The sequence below is a fragment of the Eretmochelys imbricata genome, chromosome 9 (assembly GCF_965152235.1).
Source record: "Eretmochelys imbricata isolate rEreImb1 chromosome 9, rEreImb1.hap1, whole genome shotgun sequence".
NCBI classification, from domain to species: Eukaryota; Metazoa; Chordata; order Testudines; family Cheloniidae; genus Eretmochelys; species Eretmochelys imbricata.
Window position 1 is genome coordinate 96171288 of NC_135580.1, and position 23722 is coordinate 96195009.

The 23722-nt window shown below is 42.5% G+C and overlaps 1 protein-coding gene across 1 annotated transcript in view; it reads left to right on the forward strand.

The window, feature by feature from the left end:
• The window catches only part of MCF2 (MCF.2 cell line derived transforming sequence), a 99952-nt gene extending 77085 nt beyond the window's left edge, over positions 1-22867 (forward strand). The window contains exons 21-31 of the mRNA XM_077826182.1: positions 920-1045; positions 1957-2178; positions 6209-6301; positions 7566-7644; positions 7915-7956; positions 8260-8323; positions 9154-9260; positions 9390-9502; positions 11652-11764; positions 13959-14059; positions 22767-22867. Coding sequence (XP_077682308.1) covers positions 920-1045; positions 1957-2178; positions 6209-6301; positions 7566-7644; positions 7915-7956; positions 8260-8323; positions 9154-9260; positions 9390-9502; positions 11652-11764; positions 13959-14059; positions 22767-22867 — 1161 coding nt within the window. The remainder of the gene's footprint in view (positions 1-919; positions 1046-1956; positions 2179-6208; positions 6302-7565; positions 7645-7914; positions 7957-8259; positions 8324-9153; positions 9261-9389; positions 9503-11651; positions 11765-13958; positions 14060-22766) is intronic.
• Positions 22868-23722: the final 855 nt, after the last annotated feature.

Sequence of the window (23722 nt, forward strand, 5' to 3'; positions counted from 1 at the left end):
TGGAACTATGAGTAGATATGATGATCAAAAGAGCATGAGAAATGCAATTTACCACATTGGCATGTCTACTTTTTCTTAGGTATTTCTATGGCAGCCATCACCATACTATCTGAGTGCCTCACAGACTTTAGTGTATTTGTTCTTGCAACACTCCTGTGACACAGGGAAAGGTCGTGGTCCCTATTTTACAGATGGGGAACCAAGGCACAGAGACACTAAGTGACTTGTCCATGGTCACACGGGAAGTCTATGGAAGAGTGGGCCAATGAACCCAAGTCTCCCAAGTGCCAAGCTAGCACTTTAACCACTGGATTATCCTTCCTCTCAGGTGGGGGGATATACATACAAAGTTATAACCGAGAGAGAGAAAGAGATCAGCTATATAATGTAACTTTGTATGTGTATATATTACGGATAATACAATTTTTAAACACTGACACCTTGGTTACTCACTTATTGCCTCTGTCCATTGTTAAGGGTTTTCATCTATAGTTACCTGGGGTCTCCCACTGTTAGGGTAGTCTTCTGTTTGGTATCTTATTTTAGTCCCTGTTCTCTGACTCTCTTTTCCTAGAATATTATTCTCTGATGTGTGAAACCTACAGCCTGTCTCGGTTGCATGTCCTTTATCTATCACAGCATCAATATCTTCAAAGAACTCTGGGAGGTTAGTTGAATATGACCTCCCGGAACCAACACTGACTGTCTTTAATGAAGCCGAGAAAAAAGCTGTGTGTGAATGTGGTGCTTATGTGACACGTTTTCCACACAACAGTGAATGTATTTTAAAATGTTCCATTTTCCCCCAAGATACAAAATAAAAGAGACACTGCTTTCTGAACGATTGCGATTTCATAGGCAATGGAGAAAATGTGTTACGTTCTCGTGAAAACATATAGTCTTTGCTTTCTTATTACAGGAATTGCTAAAATACAGCACAAGCTGTGATGGAGTTAAAGAATTGCAAGAAGCTTTGGTTGCAATGTTGGATTTACTAAAATCAGTCAATGACTCTATGCATCAGATTTCAATAACAGGATATGATGTAAGTACATCTGGGTAATGAAAGACCTTTTACTCCAAAGTTCTGGGCATCTCAGTGGGAATGGATAGAGTCCAAAAAGATAGGGAATAAATAGAGTCTAAAATGAATCAATATGATGTTAAAAAGTATAATAGACAAGACAGTTACAAAATGAATAGGATGAGAAAACACTTCTGGGTGTCGATCTTTCCTCTAATCGCATTAGTTGGGTAAACGCTTCCCTTTTTTGTTTGCATGCAAAGGGCATGTTGCAGGTGCAGTCCCAGAGCAAAGCCACTTCATGGCATAATCTCCATTTCCCTACTGGTTCACCCAATAACTCACCCACTGTCAGGGCTTTTTCATAAAATTTCCCTCTTGGGGTCTAATTTATTAAATCCTCTTGAAACACCGTTCCTTTAGACCCTTCCAAGCTCAAAACCGTGTCCTTCCTGAGGCTTCGGGTTGTGATATCTTATTCCCGCTAAGCAGGGAAGCTGTGCTGGTCCCACTCCAGACCCTACTGTCTCCAGAAAGTCCTTCTCCTTGGGTCTTTCCTAGGTACAAATTGGGTTCAAATTACTTCTCCCCCCTCACCCCCGTGAACTTGGAACAGGGTATTCACAGCCTTCTTTCCTGGGCTGTGCATCACTCCTGATAAGTTTCTACAGCTTCCCAGTTCTTCCCCCTGTGGACGTCTTCCCCTTGGAACAGGATAACTACAGCCCTCCTTCCTTGGTCTGTGCATCGCTTCTGGCAATTGGCCCCCATTTCCAGCTTGGTCTGCTGATCCTGCCAGAGAGACCTCTGGCTTTGGGACAGGGTTGGCTGGCCCTGGGCCACACCTGCCCTTAAAGGGGACAGACCACCCTGTTACAGGGCATGTTTTAAATTTTTAACTGGTGATTATTTATTTGCTGTGTTATTACCAGGGGGACTTGAGTGAACTTGGAAAAGTATTGATGCAAGGATCGTTCAGTGTTTGGGCAGGACACCGAAAAGGCCCTACAAAAATGAAGGAGCTTGCCAGGTTCAAACCAATGCAGAGGCACCTCTTCCTGTATGAGAAAGCCCTGGTGTTTTGTAAGAAGAGAGAGGAGCATGGAGATGCGTATGATAAAACCTCTTCATACAGTTTTAAGCATTTTTTGAAAGTAAGGAAAACCTGGTAACGATGGGAAATTGCATTTTATGTAATAAACAGGTAGCTTTCAGAATTGGGAAAGTATTATTTATCCAATAGGTAAGGTAACGCTCTCAGCTATTAATATTCATGATGTACAGAGTGTTACTGCTAGCCTAATGAAAGAATCTTTTCTGATTTTAAAAAGCCACGAAGTCCCTTGTTCTCCAAGCACAGAATGGGCAACACGCCAAATTAGAATCATAGGCAAGTCTTTCGTTTCAAAGATCAGATGACACTTTGTCAATGAAATTTTGCCCTGGGCAAGCCATGCATGAGGGACAGAGATGTGTTTTTGGGAAACATGAGTCTGCTTCTTCCATTGAGCATCAGGGAAATTGTAGTTCAGCCATGTGATCCTGCTGAATTAAAGCTCTGTCTGAAAGCCAACGGGGATAATGAGGCATCGTCCCAAGCTTCTCAATCACTGCCAAGGCTTTGAGGCCTCCTGGTAAGACCAGTCCCTGCTGGGGCAACAAGACAGCAAGGCCATGCCTTCTCTGTTCTTAGGCCAGAGCAGGTCACCCTGCTCTTGCACCCTCTGATTCCTGGAGATGTCTGAGCAACGGCTGCTAATCACCCGACTTCCCAATTGTCTGTGTAGTCAGGAAGGTAAGTAGATGACCCCTCTTCCTCTCTCGCTACCCTCCCTCCTTTGGCAAGGATTTGCCGCTACTAAAGAGGTAAGTTTCAATAGGAAATAGCATAGAACAGAACTCAAGCGATGTAAACAGCTATCCCAGGGCACCTACAGACCCTGCTATCAGCAAAGGTCGGAGAAACCCCAATCTATCATTCTCCTGTTTCCTGCCTTTCTTAGGGCCCATTGTGCTCCAGCTTCCACAGTGCCCACAAGTGCTAACCATTATCAGCGAAAATGCTATCGCTCTCCCATTATACTGTAAAGCACCCACCCCTTTAAGATGGACCCTTTCCATGGGCCTCCCAGTGCATTCCATGTGGTAAGCTCCTGAAGGCAGGGGCCATGTTCTCCTCTGGCCAGCATAGTGCCCAGCCTCTAGTGAATAATAATAATAATATGTGCGTATTTTAGAGCCGAACAAATCTGTATTTAGAGGATAAGCCTCCATGTATGGAACTCCCACTGACTTGGATGGGCTTGGAGAGTTAGGCCCTCACTCTATTCAGAATGTCTTTTAAATATGTTATGCTCTCTCAAGTCTGTTCAGCTCATAGGCACAATAGCAATTGCGGTTGAAGACCAATAAGTACCGGGCCATTTATTTCAGTATTTGTTTGTTTTTCCAAACTTCATCATTTTGTTTCTTGAGAGCTTCTCTTTCCTTGTAGGAAAAGTACCTCAGTGCTTTTACAGATTCCAGAGTGGCTGCTTGGGGAATCCTTGTTCAGAGGAGAAAATCCAGGGTTCAGCCAGTCTTAACATTTGTCTGGGTCTGCTTCGCTTTCCAGCTGCTCATGCTGCAGAGCTGAGTGATTTGTGATAAAAGAATTATTTTCTTTTCTGTATTGGTGGCATGAGGGGCAGAAATGAGTTTCTGGAGCCCTGGATTTGTTTGATTAGTGATAGTATTGAATCATTTTTTTGCTCAGGAAGAATGTTTTTCAGAGACGTATAGTTCAGGAAATCTGTTTAGTAGAATCTGTGGAACTGAGAAATCTATCAGAATAACTTCATTTGAGAGCTGTATATCTGTAAGACTTGGGATAATACTTTAAATGACTGCAGATACAGTACTTTTCTGAGAAGAGTTGGTTTAAGACTATTACAGTAAATTAGAATCATAGAATATCAGGGCTGGAAGGGACCTCAGGAGGTCATCTAGTCCAACCCCCTGCTCAAAGCAAGACCAATCCCCAACTAAATCATCCCAGCCAGGGCTTTGTCAAGCCTGACCTTAAAAATATCTAAGAAAGGAGATTCCACCACCTCCCTAGGTAACGCATTCCAGTGTTTCACCACCCTCCTAATGAAAAAGTTTTTCCTAATATCCAACCTAAACCTCCCTCACTGCAACTTGCTCCCACTTACTCCTGGCTACTTTATTCCTGAGTCAGTATATAATCTTCTAGACCATCACTTGTGACATGAGTCCATTAATTAAAAAAAAAAAAAAAAGAGAGAGAGAGAGAAAAATTAAAAAAACAACCTTGCAAATCCCTATGCCAAACATGCGTAAATAATAGAATCATTTGGGAAAAAAATTCTCAGCTCTTGTATTTTTTAATTTAAAAAAAAATGGAGCTAGATCTGGCTTTTTGCAGCATTATGGCACTGTACAACGTGGGCCAAAACTTTCCAGAATGGGTTTCTATTGATCTCTATGAGAGTACTAACTCCTGTGCAGCAGGTTTTAGTGTGCACGTTTCTTGAGCATGGGTATTTTTATATACACACAATTGTAGGAGAGCAAATGGAGGCTGGGTTGAGGCACCTTTGAAAACTTGACCCTGTTCTTCAGTGCAGGCATGCAGAATTTTGTAAAATAGCAATTTGCAGGTCCAGTTTGGCACTGAACCAGTGGAATATGTATCAGTGAACAAGTCTTATCTAATGTCTCTTTTCTGGGTCAAACAGCCTCCCCAAACAGCCTGCCCCCTGCCCCCTATCAGCCCTCTCCCACTTCCCGTCCCCTGACTGCCCCCCTCAGAACCCTTGACCCATCCAACCCCCCCTGCTCCTTGTCCCCTGACCGCCCCCTGACTGCCCCCCTGGCACCCCACCCTCTATCCAACCCCCCCTTCTCCCTGTCCCCTGACTGCCCCGACCCCTATCCACACCTCTGCCCCCTGACAGGCAACCCAGGACTCCCATGCCTATCCAACCTCCCCTGTTCCCCATCCCCTGACCGCCCCCCGGCCCAGAACCTCCGCCCCATCCAACCGCCCCCTGCTCCATGTCCCCTGACTGCCCCGTGGGACCCCCTGCCCCTTATCCAACCCTGCTCCCTGCCCCTTTAGCATGCTGCTCAGAACACCAGGACTGGCAGTCGCACCGCCCAACCGGACCCAGCCACACCGCCACCACACAGTCTAGAGCACCGGGGCAGGCCGGCGGCTCTCGCAGCCGCGCTGCCCGGCAGGAGCTCGCAGCCCCACTGCCCAGAGCACTCCCCGGCAGGGAGCTCAAGAGCCGGGCAGGATGGTCCTGCAGGCCATAGTTTGCCCACCTCTGATCTAATTATTAGCTATCAATTCCTAGCACCTTGTGCTGTAAAAGCGATCAAGAAGCATATTAATGCACATACTTTAGAGGAATAAGCCTGATATTAAAATATTGCTTAGTATCCATTGCTGGTGAGGCAGTAATCTGGTGGTATGTTTAAGAGGTAGGGTAAAGGCTTCCTTGGCGGCTAGACCTCTCTAGGGTTTTAATCCTAGTTGAGTCAGTGGCTCTGTTTGTCTCTGTACAAGTCACATGATCTCTTTGTGCCTTGGTCCCCTCCAGCCAAATTGTCAAAAATGGTTTTGGTTTTGGGTGCCCAGCTTTCGGCCTGATTTTCAGAGTTGCTGAGCTCTCCCAGCTGCCCAAGGTAGCTCAAGTTGTACATCCCTCTTCCTCTCAGAAATGTTCGCCTTTAGCGGTAGACCTGGGGGTGAAAAGCAGAACTGCCCTGACACGTGGATGCTGTGTCTGAAATGAGGAGAGTGTTGGGGTTGTTTCTTAAACCTTCTCCTCAGCGGGAAGTTGATCCACAAAATGTGGAGAAGACCTGAGACTCAGGCCTGTGATCCCTCTTCTAAATCACTCCCACTGATCCATGAATGTTATGGAAAGTCCTCAGAGGGGCACTGCTAGCTCCAAGAAACCTTCTATAGATGTTACAAATGGTTAAACAAAACGCCCAGTGTGAACAACTGTAGATAACCACTTTCAGTCACCACTGAAGATAAGCATTTTTAGTGAGCTTTGTTAATTTGCGGGTGTGGGGGGGATCTAGGGGATTGTTTAAGATGAACACAACGTGAAGACATTTGGTTTTCAGATTAGAGTAAAAGTACATGTGATTCTTTTTAAACAGATGAATGCTGTTGGAATCACTGAAAACGTGAAGGGGGATCATCGAAAATTTGAGATCTGGTACAGCGGACGAGAGGAGGTGTACGTTGTGCAGGTGTGTGATTTTTAAAATGCATGTTTGTTTTTATATCCTCATAGTGCTGTTTAAACTGGTGGATATTCAGCTGAGAATTGCCTGTCTCCTTGCGAACCAGGAACTCTGGCTGGCAAATGTGTGTGGACCGTTTCTGTTCAAATCCCTCGCTGCTCTATTAGCCTGAGAATGATCCAGTAGATTAATAGAATAGGTTCTTACGTTGCCTTTGTTTAGTGGCATCTGCAGTGTGCCGTGCTTAAGATTAAGAACATAAACTGCATAGTATAACGTTAAGAAAATCCCCCTGTGCTAAAGGAATATTGGTGAAACTGTACCTTAAATCAATAAACATGGATACTAGCGTTGGTCTGAAACAGGCCTGGCAGACCTGAGAGCCCTGGTTCCTGAGCTCCTTAGTATCTTCCCAGACAGGCTGCCTTGGATCCAAGGCTCCCAGGGAGTGTGTTCCATTTGGGAACCATTCCTGCTTCGGAATCTTTCACTGCGTCCAAAATGTAATATTGCAGATTTTTGCGGGGGCGGTGGGGATTTTCGTCCTGATTCAAATTTTTTGCAGAACTAGAAGTCAGTTTCCCACCTACCTTTAATCGATACCCCTTCCAAAACACACGGTCGCACTGAAATGTCATTGCAAGACGTGACACAGCTTTCTTCCAAACTTTTTTTATTTGTATTTGAAGAGAATTTTATTAACTCTCTGGGTGAAATCCTGACTCCATTGAAATCAATGGCAAAACTCCCAATGATTTCATAGGATTTCAACCTATATTTGTGGCTGTATATCTATGGGTGTGTAGGTCGAGTAGTGGAGACAATATATGCAGATTGTTGTGTCTGATCACAACAAGCTTGTATTTTGAAATGTGTATGGTGTTGCCTTAGAATTCTGAACCAGCTCTGTTGTTCAGTTGAAATGTGGTAGCTGTTTATTCATAAGCAGGTTTTGCCTTTGCGTGTTTTGGAAAAAGAGTTAATGAGACATGCCCATGTACTTTTGACTGCATCCCTTGTATTGTGATGAGCTCTACATGATTTCCATTTTCAGTACAACCTTTGCTATCTGAATGTAATGGAGAACTTTAAATAATTTTGGGGACTCAGGAACATTTTCAATATAATTAATAGTCATCAGCGGCTATAATCTTGCTTTGGATAATAGGGATTTTTGGATAATTACAGTTTAGATAACTGAGGCTCAACTCAATTTTATAACGGAGGATTCATAAAAGCCTCCAAATTTCAAATATGTCTCCTCTTTCAGGCCCCAACAGTAGACGTGAAGATGGCGTGGTTAAGTGAAATGAGAAAAATTTTGTTCAAACAGCAGGAGCTTATAAAAGGTACATTTCCTGATGGTGTTCACTACAGCAGAACCTTTCTGATGCTCACATTGCTAATCTGCCAGCCCAGTCCTTCTCACCAGAGAAATAGCATGTCTCCTATTACTGATACTTCATTACTTTTAAGAAAAATGTTATAGTGTATATACTAGGATAACAGGCAGTATTATTATAAGTAAAGGCAAATTACCCTTGTGGAAAATAAATCAGAATGATCCTTTTTTGATGGGAGCATCTTGATATATTAAAATTTCTTATTTGTTCTCTTAGGCCCTTATTCAGCAAGGTACTTCAGCACCTGCCTCATTTTAGGTACATGAGTAATCTGGACTTTAGTGGACTACTTGCTTGTGTACAGTTGGGATGCCTACTAACAGACCAGGCTGAATCAAAGCCTAACTCTCTCCAATTTGCAAAAGTTGGTAATCCAACTAATCTGCAGTTAGTAGTGCAAATTAATGAGGCTCTACTTTGCCTTTAAAAAAAAAAAAGAGCACTGATGTGTGCAAAGGAGTCTGATGTTTGAAGTAACATTTCGACTGTTTTGAGTGGGTGATGACTGAGTGATTTAACAAACCACGTTAAACTAACAGAGTATTTGCAACCTACTCACAGTTGAGAAGAAACCATACGGTTTGTTTACAGACCAGATCCAACTTTCCCCTCAGCTGAGTGATGGGTAAGTCAGATGAGCTCTACAGATTTGGAAGAAAAAAATAAAATCATTTGCTATGTTCACTATTTAAAATACATATGAAAATCCAGAGCCTTTTGGGCACTCTCTGGGTGAGCTCTTTGCCCCCACTCTGGCCCCCTCATGCCATGCAAAAGGGCTGGAAAAGTGGAGAGGGGCCCTAAAAGCCCCATATCCAGCCGGAGAGGATTGCACTGGGGCAGCACTGTGGAAAACCGCCATAAGGCTGTCTCTTGAGGACCTCCTTGCAAGCCCTGGCATAGGAACGCAGCTGGTGGCAGGAGGGGCGTGCTGGGGATGAAGCTCCTGCATGCAGTGCTGCGGTGGTTCTGGGCAGTGCTGAAGAAGCTGCCATAGCTTAGAAAGGCCCCCAGAGTGGCTTAAAGCCAACCCACCTCCCCATCCCCTGAGCTGTGAATTCTGTGCTGTGCTTCTTAGAGGCGCAGCATAGCATCTCACCCTCTGCTGAAAACATCCACAGGAAGTCCATATTGATTGGTGCCCAGAACTCCCATAGAAAATAGCAACTCTGAGTTTTGCATGCAGAAGGACATTTCCGATAATCTCAGCAGGTAGGGTGTAGTCAGAAGAAATCTACCGCTAAGGTGGTGCTTGCGCTTTGAGAAGCAATTGCTTTAGCTGTGTTTGTTCTCTGCCCCTTCCCCCCCACATTGAGACTATATGCCACTAGAGTCACTGATGTATTCAAAAGCACCTTGTAGTACCTGCTTAGATCCTTGGCTTGCCAAACTGAACAGACTTCACCAATATTTGAAATTGAAAACAATGACACATTTCTTTTAAATACGTTTCAGAAAGCAGCATAGAGCCTCCATAAGCTCCGAAGAAAATGATTCTGAACGCACCAGTCCTGTAATGTTGGATCGTATCAGCTCATCGCCACAGAACAAGCCAAAGCAAAGTATGTACAAGTTTGCAAGATCTTTCTGCATGCATAATATTACACTGCAATGTGTTCTATTCCAAACCAACAGCCAAAAAATATATCCGTTATTTGAACTAAGGCCCTAAGTAACATATTTTCTTGCAGATTGGTCGAGAATGTCACAATCTGTGGAAATCTGTGAAGGGCTTGAGGACTGGTCCAGCAACAATTACCTTTCTAATTGCTCAGACACAGAAGAAGAAGATGGGAGCCAGTTGGTTAGTGATGCATAAAAAAATGCTTTATTTCAAGGGCACTAAATAGTGTGTCTGGGGATATCTACTATAAGACTTCTCTTTTTGTTAAAATCTGTATTTGCTTATGCCTTCTGTGTACTGGTGTATGCCATTGTTGTTGGATGGCCCCAGGATATTAGGGAGACAAGCTGGGTGAGGTCATATCTTTTATCTGTTGGTGACCTGGAGAAGAGCTCTGTGTAAACTCAAAAGCTTGTCTCTCTCTCACCAACAGAAGCTGGTCTAATAAAAGATATTACCTCACTGACCTTGTCTCTTTGTATATTGGATAAATTTTGGTTACGCTAGCTCTTGAAAATGCCCCCTAAATGTTACATGTGAATATGAACCCTAAGTGGGATGTGGCAAACAAGAAAAAGGATTTCTGGGGAAAATGGACACGGTTGCACAAAGTGCTAAAGAATGAAAAGTCATAATTGGAGCTGACCTTAATGGGCACTGGGGAGAGACAGTAAATGCTTCCAAATGTACCATAGCAGCCATGGATTTGGACACAAGAACAAGGAAGGGGAAACTGTCTTTCAGTACACCCAGACGTGATTTGGGAGTCATTTATACACTCTTTCCTAGGAAGGAAGAACATTTGATTACCTACAAGAGTGAAAGGCTGAGGGTGCAGATAGGTTACTTCCTGGTAAGCCAAACTGAGCTGAAGAACATCAAAAACCTGTCAGGTTATCTCAAGGGAAAACATTGCAACTCAGCATAGACTTGCTGGTTCTTGACTCTGGAACCATATACATGAGAAGAAAATAGTCCAAAGCAGTACAGAAAACCAGTGCTGGAAGCTTAACAAAGTTAGCAAGGGGTTTAAAATGAAAGTGTTGGGAAAGATCTCTTTAGAAGGGTTAAGAGAAAATATGAATCAATGGCAGAATCATATTGCAAGCAAAACTCGAGAATGGTGAAACAAAAGCGAGAGTCTTTTTCTCCAGTTAGATCTGGTGGTGGAATGAGAAAGTTTGAGAGGGCATCAAGGAGAAAAAAGTGTTTAAACTTTGTCAAGCAATGCTCCAACAGCAGGATTTTCAAGAGTATAAAATGAAGAAAGAGGTGGCAGCCACTGGGGCTAGGGCTGAGGAGGGCTTATATGTCCATCTTGAAACAAAGCAGGGTGAGAGGGAAATATACAGACTGGCAATAAGAGAAGGAAAGATATTGGTAAGATCAAGTCATTAAAAATGAAAGTGGAAACAGTACCAGAAGGGAAAAAACCATCATGTTAATCAATGAGACCACATTAAGGAATGGCGGAGAAATTACTTTGAAAGTCTTCTTAATTAAGAGAATCCAAGAGAACCATGCCTTATGATAAAACCACACCAGGATCTGATGGCACCAGTCCTAGAAGTAATCATTGAGGAAGCATTGGACCACATGAAAAATAAGAGAGCTCTTGGCCCTGATGGCATACCAGCAGAAGCATGGAAGCGTCTAGGGTGTAAACACGTCCCTACTTGTCTCCTCTACTGTTCCCCAGTTTAAAACAATTTTGAGTGAGTTTTTTTTTCCCAAGCAGCATTGGGGTGGGAGGATTCAATCTGACTTCAGCGAATTTTTTCCTGTTAATATTTTTTTGTTATTGTGTGAGTGCTAGCCAAGGGGAACAGAGCACAGCCTGAGATCAGGACCTCGAACTGCGTCAGTATCTAAAGCACATTCGAGCGCTCTCTACAACTTGCAGCACCAGTGCCATAAATGTTCACTTGATGTACAGAAAAAAAAACCCCGAAGACATGGAAGTCACAACAGTACCAGAAGGAAAAAAAGCCTCATTTTAATTCTCGCTACTAATTGTATTCAGGAAGAAGAAAAAAAGTAGTTCTCAGCACCACTTAATTTGACTTTAATAGCATGTTACCCGTTGCTGCATGCATTACAGTAATTGTTTTTTGTAGATAAAAATAATTTGTTTATAGAAGTGTTAAGAAAGCAGGTTGCATATGAATACTTATTGCCAACATTGTTGCATGATTGCTTATTATTATACATAAACCAAGAAGGGTACCACTTTCCCCACAGCAGCCAGGAATAAAGACTGTTAAAAAATTAATTACAACCGTGTTGTGGAACAGAGTTCTTGTGAAGTAATTTTTTTTTTTAATGTTAGTCTCCAGGAAAATATAAAGCCCTAGCAGACTGCAAGAATAGAGGATCGGAGGACCTGCTGGTTAAAAACGGGGATGTAATTCAACTTTTGCATGAAGATGGGGAAGGGCAATGGTAAGTATTTTAGAATTCTTTTACCTTACCTCCAGGAACCTACAAGGTAACTATGCTCAATCTAGTTTAACTCGGAATATATCTGGTGTAACTTCGTTAGTGTGTGTACTCTACTGGAAACTACAGAATTAGCATAGGTCTAAACTGCAATCATGGGGAGCTATTGCAGCTTGAGTAGACCTCTAGATTAGCCAAGCAGCTGAGTAATTACCCAGAGTTCTGTGGGGGAGGGGGACTTGTACAGTGTGCTTTGAAGTCCATGCCGTCGCGGCCTCGCTGCTCTGATATCTGAGCTAGCTACATTAAAGCCCATTGACTGAGTATAGCCAGACCCTTAGACTCCTTACAAATGGTGTATTCCATTCTTATTGACCTGGAAATTGTGATTGGGTGTCCCTTCCCTTCCCAGCTTGAGTGAATAATGTAAAATCCAACACGTTGCGAGAAAGACCTTTTTAAACACCTGACGTTTCTGTTTGAAGCCGTGGTGTGAATGACTGCTCTTTGCCTTTGTCCTCTCCCTGTCCTCTGCAGCTCAGCTCTGGGTCTTCTTCCTCTGGGGCAATTAATAATAGCACTTAGCAATTACAAGGCTTTTTCCTTCTTCAGTGGCTTGCAAAGACAGTCGGAGGTGATGCCGATCACATCACTCCCTTGTGTACTGTTGGCTATGAAACTGATGTGCCTTAAGCATGTCAGCCCAATGAGCCATTGGTTCGGGGAAAGTTTGAGTTTGGCTTGCAAGGTAAGGATTAACAGCTGGCTCTCTGCTTTCAGCTGGGAATACTGCCTAGGAAATTACCATATCTGATGTCCTGCCTGTCAAACCGTTAAGCTCATTAGCTCGGAGGGCATGGTGCCCTCTCATAATTTGGCCTATGGTCTGGCTGCTTTTCCTTTTCAGGTTGATTTGTTACCTGGCTCTTGTCAGTCAGCCCTCAGAGCCTTTCCTTGAGTCCTGGTATGAAAGCAAGCTGCATCATTTCATATATTTTCATGGGGATGTAGATGGCCCAAATCTGCATTCGTTGTATTGTAAGGGAAGTTAAATTGAACGTTAGGAACATCAATATACAAAGCATTGAATCGGGTGGGGTTTTGTTGAGCAATCACCAATTCCCATGGTGGTTTTAGCAACACTGTGTCACAGAGACTGGCTACTGTGAATGTACTCTACAGATCTCTAGTGGCTCACAGTGAGTTCTAACAGTGTGACAGCTAATGGAGATTCTCCTTTATCTTCGGTGGCAGGGCCTTCTGTAGGGATGGAGGTTGGAAGCAAAAGGTCTTGGCCTGTTTTATGGATGGGGAACTAAGGCACAGAAAGATTAAGTCACTTGGCCAAGGTCACACAAGAAATCAGTGGCAGAGCCTGGAGTCGGTCCCTGATCTGTTGGTTCTCAGTCCAGTGCTTTAACCACAAGACCGAACCGTGAGCTCCTGTTGTGACCATGGATCAGTTACAGCTGGATATGTAGTATTAGACATGAGGAGTAAAAAGGTAAAAATGCCAAGTATACATTGGACTAAATGATGCTGCACTGCTCAGGAATGACTGTGACATGCGAGGCTAAATGATAGAGACATAGTCTGAACAAAGGATGGGAGCTTGGGAACAAAGGATGCGAGTTCTCGTCCTGACTCTGACGCTGCATCTCTCTGTGGCCTTAGACAAGTTGCATAAGCTCTCTTACCGATCTCACAGGGGAATCATGAGGAGGAATGAATGGAAAAACTGTTACCTATTGTTAGCACAGAATAGGTTTAATTTATTGTGTAGTGAATTTCCAAACATGAATGAGACCATCTAAACACAGATCAGCTGATCAAGATGTCATATTTTGACACATTATTAAATAAAGGATTTGACAGACACGGAAATATTAAGATCCAAATTTTCAAACACAGGTGCCTAATGTTTGTTGCCTCAATCCTATAAATGTTTGATTAGGCCCATTGAGTTCAATGGTGCCTAAATACTGATGGTGGGTGCTTTACTTTAGACACCCAAATCCTAATTCAGCAAAGTACTTTAAGCACGTGCTTAAGTCCCATTGACTTGCTTTGCTGAACCAAGGCCACTGATTTGAATGTATTGTCTGTGTTCTGTAACTTTTCAAAATTAATGATGAACATTGTGTGTAATGGGTCTAAAGCTGCCCATGTTTTCCACTAATACATTTATCATTCAAAGGTTGGTGAAAAACCTGAACAGAAGGAAAGAGGGCTGGATTCCTGTCAACAGTTTGCAGATAGTAATCGGCGACTGTAGGTTTCGGAATGCCAAAGTCGCAGGTATCATACAATAAACATATAGGAAATAGTTTCAGAACTGGAATCAGATTTTTATAAACCATGGCTTGCATTATATTTTGTGTCTCAAATTTGGCTATGTAAAACTCAAGAGAAAAAAGAAATGAATAATATGAAAGCAATTACTCCGAAAAGCTTGCAAAAGTAGTACGTGAAGCTGCTGCTCTGTTTTGTTGACATTTTAAGAATTTGTTGTGATTTTGAAGACTAAGGCACTGGCAAAATAACGCCAAATATTTAAAAATGTAGATGTTGCAAGAGCACTTGGTTCTGTATGATGGGCGAAGGGATGGAGTACAGCCATTAAGGGATTTCTATGGCTGTTTTGTCCACACATTGCTGCAAGTTTGGTCCCCTGTGTGAATATAATATCACCGAGGCAAAATCGTGTCACTCTTTAAAAAGATATTTATGCCTGATACAAAATCCTTTGAAGGGAGTCTTTCCATTTACTTCATTGGACTTTGGACCAGCCCATATACAGCTTTGATAGGTCTCACTGTTTTATTCACAGCTGACTGCTGGCTTACTGGTTAAAGTTTATTGACAATAGACTGGGTTTCTGTGAAAGACTCCAAGATTGTAAAATGTATTTTCCCCCATGATCATTCTTGGTATAAATCCAGACCTAGAGGGGAGACAGATGATACAAGAAAACACTTTTACAACCACTTGGCATTCCTCACATTTTAGCTTACCACCCAGGTTTAACGTCGTCTTACCATGTTGCAGTGTTGACCGTATGTTACTGAGGGTTATAAGCAGATTTGCTTTAAAAAAAAAAAAAAAGGGAAAATTTTCACACAAATTTATCCAGGGGTTTTTTTTTAACTGTTTTTCATAGAAAATGTAAAAGCTTTCAAACAACTGTAAAAATATTAGCAGAAAATTTCATTGAAAAGGTTGACCCTTTTTGTTGAAATTAAAAATGTTGATGAGTTTTGTCATAATTTCAACCTTTTCAATTGGATACAGTCAAGAAATGTTGACATTTTCCAATCTCCCACCCACCCCAATATCAGTGCTAAATATTATGGTACTTTTTCCCTTGTGTTAATTTGCTACATTACTTAGATTTCAGGTGTTCTGATTTTCACATCTGGGTTAGCTAGGGCTGGTTGAACAATGACCTAGTTTGTATTAATCAGATTTCATCATAATGTATAACGAATGTTTACAAACTCTCAACCAGTGCATCCTGATTTTATCAGAACTCTTGGTTAGCGTAACTCAGTTTCTCTGGGAATGTATTGTGCATCAAAAAGATTCTCTGGGCTCCACGAGCCACAGATGCTGCCTGGAGCCGGATGGCTGTGGTCCAGGGCTTTGCACCATGGCTATTTTTATAGGGGTTGCGCTAATAGTCTCTAAAAATCATAGAGAACTGCCGTTCTCAGCTCAGATTGAAAGTCACTTAAAGACTGAGGCCTGATCTACACTACAGAGTTGATGTAAGGCAGCTCACGTCACCCTAACTCTGTAAGCGTCTGCACTGCAATGCAGCTCTCACCGATGTAAGTTGCCCACTACGCTGACTTAATAATTACACCTCCATGAGAGGCATAGCACTTAGGTTGACGTAGTTAGGGTGACAATGTCAGCATAGACGCTTGTTACTTACATCGCCTGTTGGCTATCTGGCCCAGGCTGGCTGGGCTTCAGGTCTGAGCCCCACATGGGGCAGACTGCCCCACTTAAGTCAGTGCAAGTGCTCCTGGTGAGGATGCACACCACCAGCAGATGGAGGGTGGTGTGGACATGAAAAACCACAGTAATTACTGCAGTAGCTGTATGTCAGCCTAACATAGGTCAGCTTAATTTTGTTGTGCAGACAAAGGGGTCTGAGTAAAAATTAAGTGAAACAACACAGAAAGATAGTGTTGAAATCTGAGTTTCTTGTGGCCACCAAGAAGCTTTGCTAATGAGTTCTCAGGGGTTGTCTGATGACAATTCGGACAATTTATTTGTTCTCCCTAAAAGTTAATTTTTTCTCTTCTATATACTTCTGTATTTCCTGTCAATGTAGAGATTCTAGATCTGATTCTGATCTTACTTGCACTTTAGCCATTTTTGTAGGATATTTTCCTGCATGTTTAAGCTCAAGTATCTGGCTTCCTGTTGTTAGGCAAATGAACTCGTGTGTGCCCAAAGCATTAGCACAATGAAAAGTTCTGTGACAGGGAGGATTACTAAAGGAATAAGAGTTGGCACACAGAAGGCAGATGTTTGATGTGGGACAACAAGTCACTGGATACTTTGGGTTTGTTTTCAGCAAAACCCATGAATTTCCCCAAATCATAATTTATTCTAGAAGTTCAATGATTTTTGTTAGCTTGCAAAATTCCTCAATGCACTTCGCAAATTAGATGACTGTTGCAGTGGGCACACACCATGCAAAACTGCCAACTGTCCTGGGGCAGCTAAACTATTTGGCTTATGGGACAGCTGCAGTCTCCTAAGCTGGCCAAAGGTTTCTAAGAGTTGTAGAGAAAAAAATATGTGGTGGTGTTGGAGAAATAGGCCATTTTAAGAGTGCCTCAGGCCATTTTAAGAGTGCCTCATAAAGCATAGCAAAAAGCGGGCAGAGCTAAGGTCATATATGCCATTTATGCATTTTTTGTTCATTTCAGGGGAAGTTTCAGGGCTCGATAGCTCTGAAAATCAGACCACAGAGGTGCCTAAATATGGAGTTAGGTGCCTACTTTAGGCAGTAAAGTTTGAAAAAATTTGGCCATAATATAAAAATCTTCATTGGAGTGAACTGGTTTCTAGACAGTGATTTTCAGTGATGTCGTATCTTTATACTTGCTAAGCAGTTGTTCTCTGAAATGTGATATGACAAAGGTATCTTCATTCTCAACAGCTCTGTTCCTTGCGTGCATTTGGCCATATCTGCTGCCCTGAGAAAGAAATATCAATATTTCTCTACTTCCTTTATTCTTGCTCGTGCTGAGGAGCCAATGCTATTGTAGGAAAGCGAGCTGGATTATATCCGGTTTGTTGCATTTTCCAGGCAGTATACAATAGCTTCAGTTTTGTAAGGCCAATTACTGCTCTGGGTTAAACGTCTGCAATGACAGCAGATTATGAAGACGATGAGGTTACCTTGGAGTAACCGAGAGCAGAATTTGGCCGCAGAATCTGGTATAATGATAGGAAACAGCACAGCTTGCCTCTTAGAACCCAAATTGAACTTCCAGGGCTCTCTGTAGAAACATCTTTTCCTTTATAAGCAGAGTAAATTTGAGCTGGAGTCATTGAGGTACAATAAACGTAAAACCTTGCGGTGTCCTTTTTCCGAGCTTTGTGAAATGCAGCATTTTGCTTGGGTTCAAATTGCAATTGACTCAGAATCTGTAAGCAAAATACAGATGAAAGCACAGAGGGGACGTCGACCCTAAAAACGCGACCGTGGCATCGTTGCAGCTGCCCTGCTGTCGCACTGCAGTGTAGACACTTGCTATAGCAACAGGAAAGGTTCTTCCATTGCTGTAATACAGTGCTTTTCAGCCAGTGACCTGCAGACCCCCGCGGTCCGCAGACTACGCCTAAGATTTCCAAAGGGGTCCACACCTCCATTTGAAATTTTTTAGGGGTCTGCAAAAGCGTGGTAGCTAGGGCGATGGAAAGATTTTTGCTTTGGTCTAGTGGTCTCTACATGTTAGCCAACGGCCAAGGATGTTTGGTGAGGTGCCAGCTATGCCCGTTTATACCATCCGTGACTTTAACCGCTAGGACGCACTGTCCCTTCGCGGCGGGCAGCCCGGGCTAGGCTGACGGATGCCCCAAGGTCCTAACCACCCGTGACTTTAACTGCTAGAGCTCAGAGCTCCTTCGCAGCGGGCAGCCAGGATTGACTGACAGGTGCCCCAAGAGTTTGCCCCGTGGAGGCGGCACAACTCAACGCTAGGCTCTTAGTACTCTCACCTCATGGCCAGGCTTTAGAGCCAAAACGGCTGAGGTTCTTTAATTGTGTTGGCTGCTTTACAGTAAACCAGAGAAAACAAGTCAGGCTTATGCACAAATGGTTACCAAAATTTATTAAGCTAGATTCTAATCATGTGGTTACAAAATTGCTAGTGCCTACTTATTTAAATGTAGAGATGTTACACACACAAACAAGTTACAAAACTGAAGCCACAATCCCAAAGAAAGAAAACAAAGTATAGAGCTCTATTTCAAAATATGTGTACACTAAAGATAGGAGATCAGGTGTGGGTGCTTCTTACCCTCCTTGCATCTCTCGATTCCAGCGGTGCCAAGCCAGGATCGGTCACTCAATTCCGCGGAAAGACGAATAAGGGACAAGGCGTAGGGACCCTCTTAGCTGCAGAAGCCTTGGGAGGCTGTCACTTATCTGACCCGCAGATAGATAGTGAAAAGCACTCAAAAATCATGGTGCTGTAGGTCCCCTACTTATACCTCTGTACTCCTTTATTCTCTTTCTCCTTTCTTATGCCAAATTGAGGCTGGTCTGTCTGGGTGACGCCAGCTTTCGCAAGAGTAGTTTACACTTGCAAGGGAGAGAAACAATAAGTGTCGACTACTGGACATTTCTTTTATCAGGGTAAATATTTTCCCACCTAGGCTGTTGGTGTGTGTGCATCACGCTATTTAGTAGGGGCTAAGAGCCATGTCTGTCACAGGGCCTCTGCCTGCTGTGAGCTTAATCGTTGTATCTGTTCCCAGAGGCACATTGTAGCAGCACACCCGTGCTTTTCACAGCTTCAAAGGCTGTGCTGGAATATATGTTAAGTGCCCTGTTCCGGCTTCCTCCTGTGTTTCCAGCAATGCTGGTCTGAGGGGGTGGGGGCTGGCTGTCTGGCTACACTACATCAGGGCTGAGGTGGTTTCATTACCTCACACAGGGCTTGAAATGTTTCACAGCCATGAGCAGAGGAGTTAAGCTGACTTAACTGTGTAGTGTAAAGTAGCCCAGAGTTTCATGCTCAAACCGTGGGAGAGTCTGAGAAGTTACAATTTCAGTGCAAAATCATGCTCAGGAACATTTAAAACTGAATGAGAAAAGAGGTTTTATACCTTAAAATTCCATCTTGGAATTATTGGTAGGGATCTTCTTAGTGCTATCCCAAAGCTCCTCCCAGACTTCAACATCAAGATTCACCCTGGCAGCCTCGCTCCAGATTCAGTAAGAGATTAAAAGACAAGCAAACTAAAACGCCATCTAAAAGGAAAAAATTGGGCCAGAACCTTTCCAAGTTCTGTCTGGGCCTGGTTATTTATTTAGAGGACCAATGCAAAGTGAGGCTCTTTCATAAAGGGCCTCAGGCTGGTTGTTTTAAACATGGATCCCACTGCAAAATAAGCAAAACAAGAGAACTTACATTTGTATCACTCGCTTAGGGAGTGGGGAGATGTTTCTCCTAAGAGACAGCCCTCTATATATGGGTTCTTTGTTGTGTAGGTCCCACCTGTTTCCCTTGAGCTCCTGCCTTTTCCTAGTTTTCCAACTCCTGGGCAGATGGTGCTGTCCTCCATTAAGGAATCTGTATCTTGAAGGTATCATGACCACAAGGATCCCAACAAATGCACAGTGCCCACTGGAAGAAAGGGGATTTTTTTTTCTTCAAAACACTTTATAGGCTAATGAAGTTATGGGACATTTCTTCCCAAGTACAGACCAACCAATACTGTATTTGGCGAATAACCCAGTATGCTGTGGACTGGTACTGGTTATGGCATCCACTTTAAATATGCCAGACCCAGCAAATAGAGAGAGACTATACTCAAAAGGGAGCTTCCGATAGCCAGACTAATCCAGTGGTCACCAGGTTCTTTTCATTCCTTTACATAACAATAGTAAATGCCAGACCTGTAACCTGTCTGTAGTGCAAGGTAAAGCAGATATTTCAAGCCCAGTCTTTCTATATCCCAGACAAAGATGGAGAAAGCTTTATTAAGTACTTTACAAGCCTTACCTAGATATAATATAGAAGATTTGGGAAAATCAGTTACTAGCCTGGGGGGCTATTCGGAAGACTAATCCTTCCCTCTCGTGAACTAGAGTTTGGTACAGCTCTGTAACTCTCCATAATTTCTGAAGCAAGCCCTTGCTTGCTTTTGGGAAGTCACTTTAATTCCTGAGGGATACATTCTACCATTGTGGAAATCCATGGGGGGATTTGCCAGTTGTCTGTGGATTTCTGCATGCATTAAAGGGCAGCAAAGCACTCTGTACTGCAGGTGTTAATGTGCAGCTGTCATGTTGAAAGGGGTTTCTAGATAGACATGTCCATAAAATACCAGCAATCAAGCACGAGCTTCCCCTTAGACTTAAGCAGGTGCTTTTGCATTAAGGTGCCTTGTTCTAGCTATCAGATATTACGTGGTCACATAAAAACTTTCCTCACTAAGGATCTGAAGACTATTTCTATGTGTGCTAGAAGGTCAGTTGATAATCCAAACTACTATTCCACAATGGACCATCAGATAACATATTCTCTGAAAATCTCACTTGTAGCTAATATGCCAAAGATCATGTAAGTTCTGTGAATCTTGCATCCATCTCCTGGCATGTCATCTCCCGGCTTTCCAAATAAGAAAAAGGGGGAAATAAAGAAAATTCTCTATTTTTATTATATGTAATAATAGTTTTTTAAAATATTAATATTATTTTAAAGTTAGGTCCCTTTAAATAGCAGGAAACAGGATAGAGTTAGATCTGATTCTAACTGCCGGTGTATGTAACAGAAGTCTTTCATATCAAAATCACATGCTCTTCTGTTGCTTAGGGACACCTACATTGTCAGATGCAATGCAAGACTCAGAGGTAGGATTTTGAGAAGTGCCAAGTGAGTGAAAGTCAATGGGAGCTGGACTCCTAACTCCTCTAGATGCTTCTGAAAAATCCCACCCCTGATCCCGAAATAGTTCCGAAAAGGTGGAGACCCTGCTGCCTGTATGGAGCACCACTGAAGTGAACAGGGGCTGTGTGTTGCTATAGGGGTGCTATCTGTGAGGACTTCCTTGCTAGTTTGAGGCCTGTGTGTGAAAATAAATATATCCAGTTGTCTCCCTAGAGGCTGCAGACCTGATTTTCCTTTGAACATACACTGTTCTCACACCAGTGTAGCTCTACTGGGGTCTCTCTTGAATGACACTGATGTTGGTGAGATCAGAACCAGGCCCTCCATGAGTAAGGAAGCACGGCTGCACCCATGATGTTTTTGTATATATTCAAAGGAGAAAATAGACAGAGGATGAGAGATTGTCAATAGTCTTCTGTGTAGGCCTAACTCAGCTTCCATTGAAGTCGGCGGTAACACTTCCATTGAATGCAGTGGAAGCAGAATTAGGTCAACCCTGCATGCTTTCGAAGCGTGCTTCCTCCCCCTCCAATACATAGGAAACATTTTTTGATAGCTCAAAAATAATGTAAAATGGACTATTTAAAAACAGATTTGTATGCTCAATAAGATTGCACTTATAGATGTTTGATTATCAATGCATAATCATTGACTAAAAAGGGAAATAACAAATTACATGGGGATGTGATATAACAGATGAAGAGAGAGATTTCTTGGGTGCCCAAGCATTGAGTATTTTATGGTGGAAATCACACACTCCGTAATGTGGTGAACATATTTAGTCGTTAACAAAAGCAAAGGGCAGAGAGTAGGTCTTCATCCTTGGAGCCATTAATCAAACTTTTGTACCTTAGGAGCTTGACATTTCATTGGTGGTCTCAAACCGTGGATTTGGAACAAAAGTGTCCTGTACCAGTGTAACTATTCTGTTATAACTGGTAAAAATTTCCCATGTGGACAAAGCCTTAGACATCTAGTTTCATTACCTCCTGTTTGGGCCCAGAGATCAGGCAATGAGATGTTTTAAGTTCTACCAGGTATACCAGTGATTCGTTAATGGTGCAATTTTTTGTGGGCATAAAACTGTGCCAGCAAAATGAGAATCTGGGCAGAGTTCTATCTAAAAACTAGACCATAAAAAAACTAAAGAGTAACAAGTCAAGAGACTTCTTTCCACTGTTAGATCTCACGCTGCAATGAGCTCTGCGTGGGTGCACCCCACGTCTGTCCCTAAGAGCTCTTTCCAGGATCCAGGGCTGTAGTTGCTTTTACATTTGCTTAAATAGCATATTATTAACACCAAGTGTGTTCATGATTTTGATTAGTGATATTGCCCTAAGTACCTAATTAACCCCTTCAGTTCCCCCAAGTGCATGATGCATCCAACAAAGTGTTCTCTCATATGACAGTGAAGCTCTGGACATTAATTTGCCCTCTTGTTCTACTGAAATCCGTAACACATAATGGACCATCATGACCTATCAGTATGTATTCTTGGCTTGGTCCAGTGCGTATTGGAGTCAGTGGGAGTCTTTTTGTTGACTTCAGTGGACTTGGGTTAGACCCATGTGTGGCAGTCTGGGGGAATATTAATGACAGCAGATCACTTGCTTTGAGATAATACTGTACTTTGGTTTAACGTTGAGCTCTCGCAAGCTTACATGGGCATGTTTGCTAACATTAACAAGTATACTGTAAATAATTCAATTTAAAATCTCACTTACAGTTTTGCAAATATAATGAAGCAGTTTGCACTTGTACGCACTTTAATGACTTCAGTCACAAGCTTTGTCATTTATGCAAGCAGAATTGTTTATGCAGGGTCCATTAAACCCCATGCTGATTTTTTGCCTTTGAAACAGAAAGCAGACTTCACTTTTTTACAAGTGGATATTCTCATCCGCTTCATGTAGTAGATCTTTTGTTACTACGTAAAGAACATTCGAGCGTCACAGCAAAATAAATGCAGAGATGATACTATCCAACTGGTTGTGGTAGTCAACGGGCAGATTACTGAATTAAGTCAAATTCTGGGATCTTTGCTTGGACAAGACTCCCACTCAAGCTAATGGGAGTTTGCTTTTAGTGAAGACCACAGTTTTGAGGCATTGTTACATTATTATAAGAACCAGTGTATTCTTCGAATAAGATGCTCTAATGTTCTCATTCTTCATTACTTTATAGATGCTGCCCTGTGTAACACAAGCAAGTTTAGTTCCCCCTGAGTTACAGGTGAACTAGTAGCCCCCTATTTTTGATGCTCCTTTGGAGACTTTGCACTAGGTGTTACAAAGAAACCGCACAATAGCTGGAGTTACTCTGTACTATTCATCACAGTCACAGAATTTCACAGCTTCATCTGCACGGACCGGGACTGCAGTTTGTCACAGTCATAAACAGTTTGTCACAGTCATAAAGGAAGACATTATTGGCTATTTCATTCTTTTTCCCCTATGGAAAGCACTGTATTTTATTTTTGCCTGCTGTTTTTCCATGACATCCATTAAGTTCATCAGAGAAGTAAATCAACAGTGTCCTGACCCTTCATTTAGATGCCTGAAATTGATTCGACAGGTTGAAAGCTTTACCTATTTATTTGTTGCGCTTGATTGCAAATGAAAGAGTTCAGTTTTAGTAAACCAAAAATATAAAAAAGCCACATTTTCTAGTTATTCATTTTATGGAATGGGTTTAGATATATTGCAGCTATGTGAATGTAATGTACAATAAGATCATCTTCTGGCTGGGTCATATGATGATGATGCAATAATGCTAAAGAACTTCCTTTTGCACTGAATAGCTGATTCAAAGCCCGTTG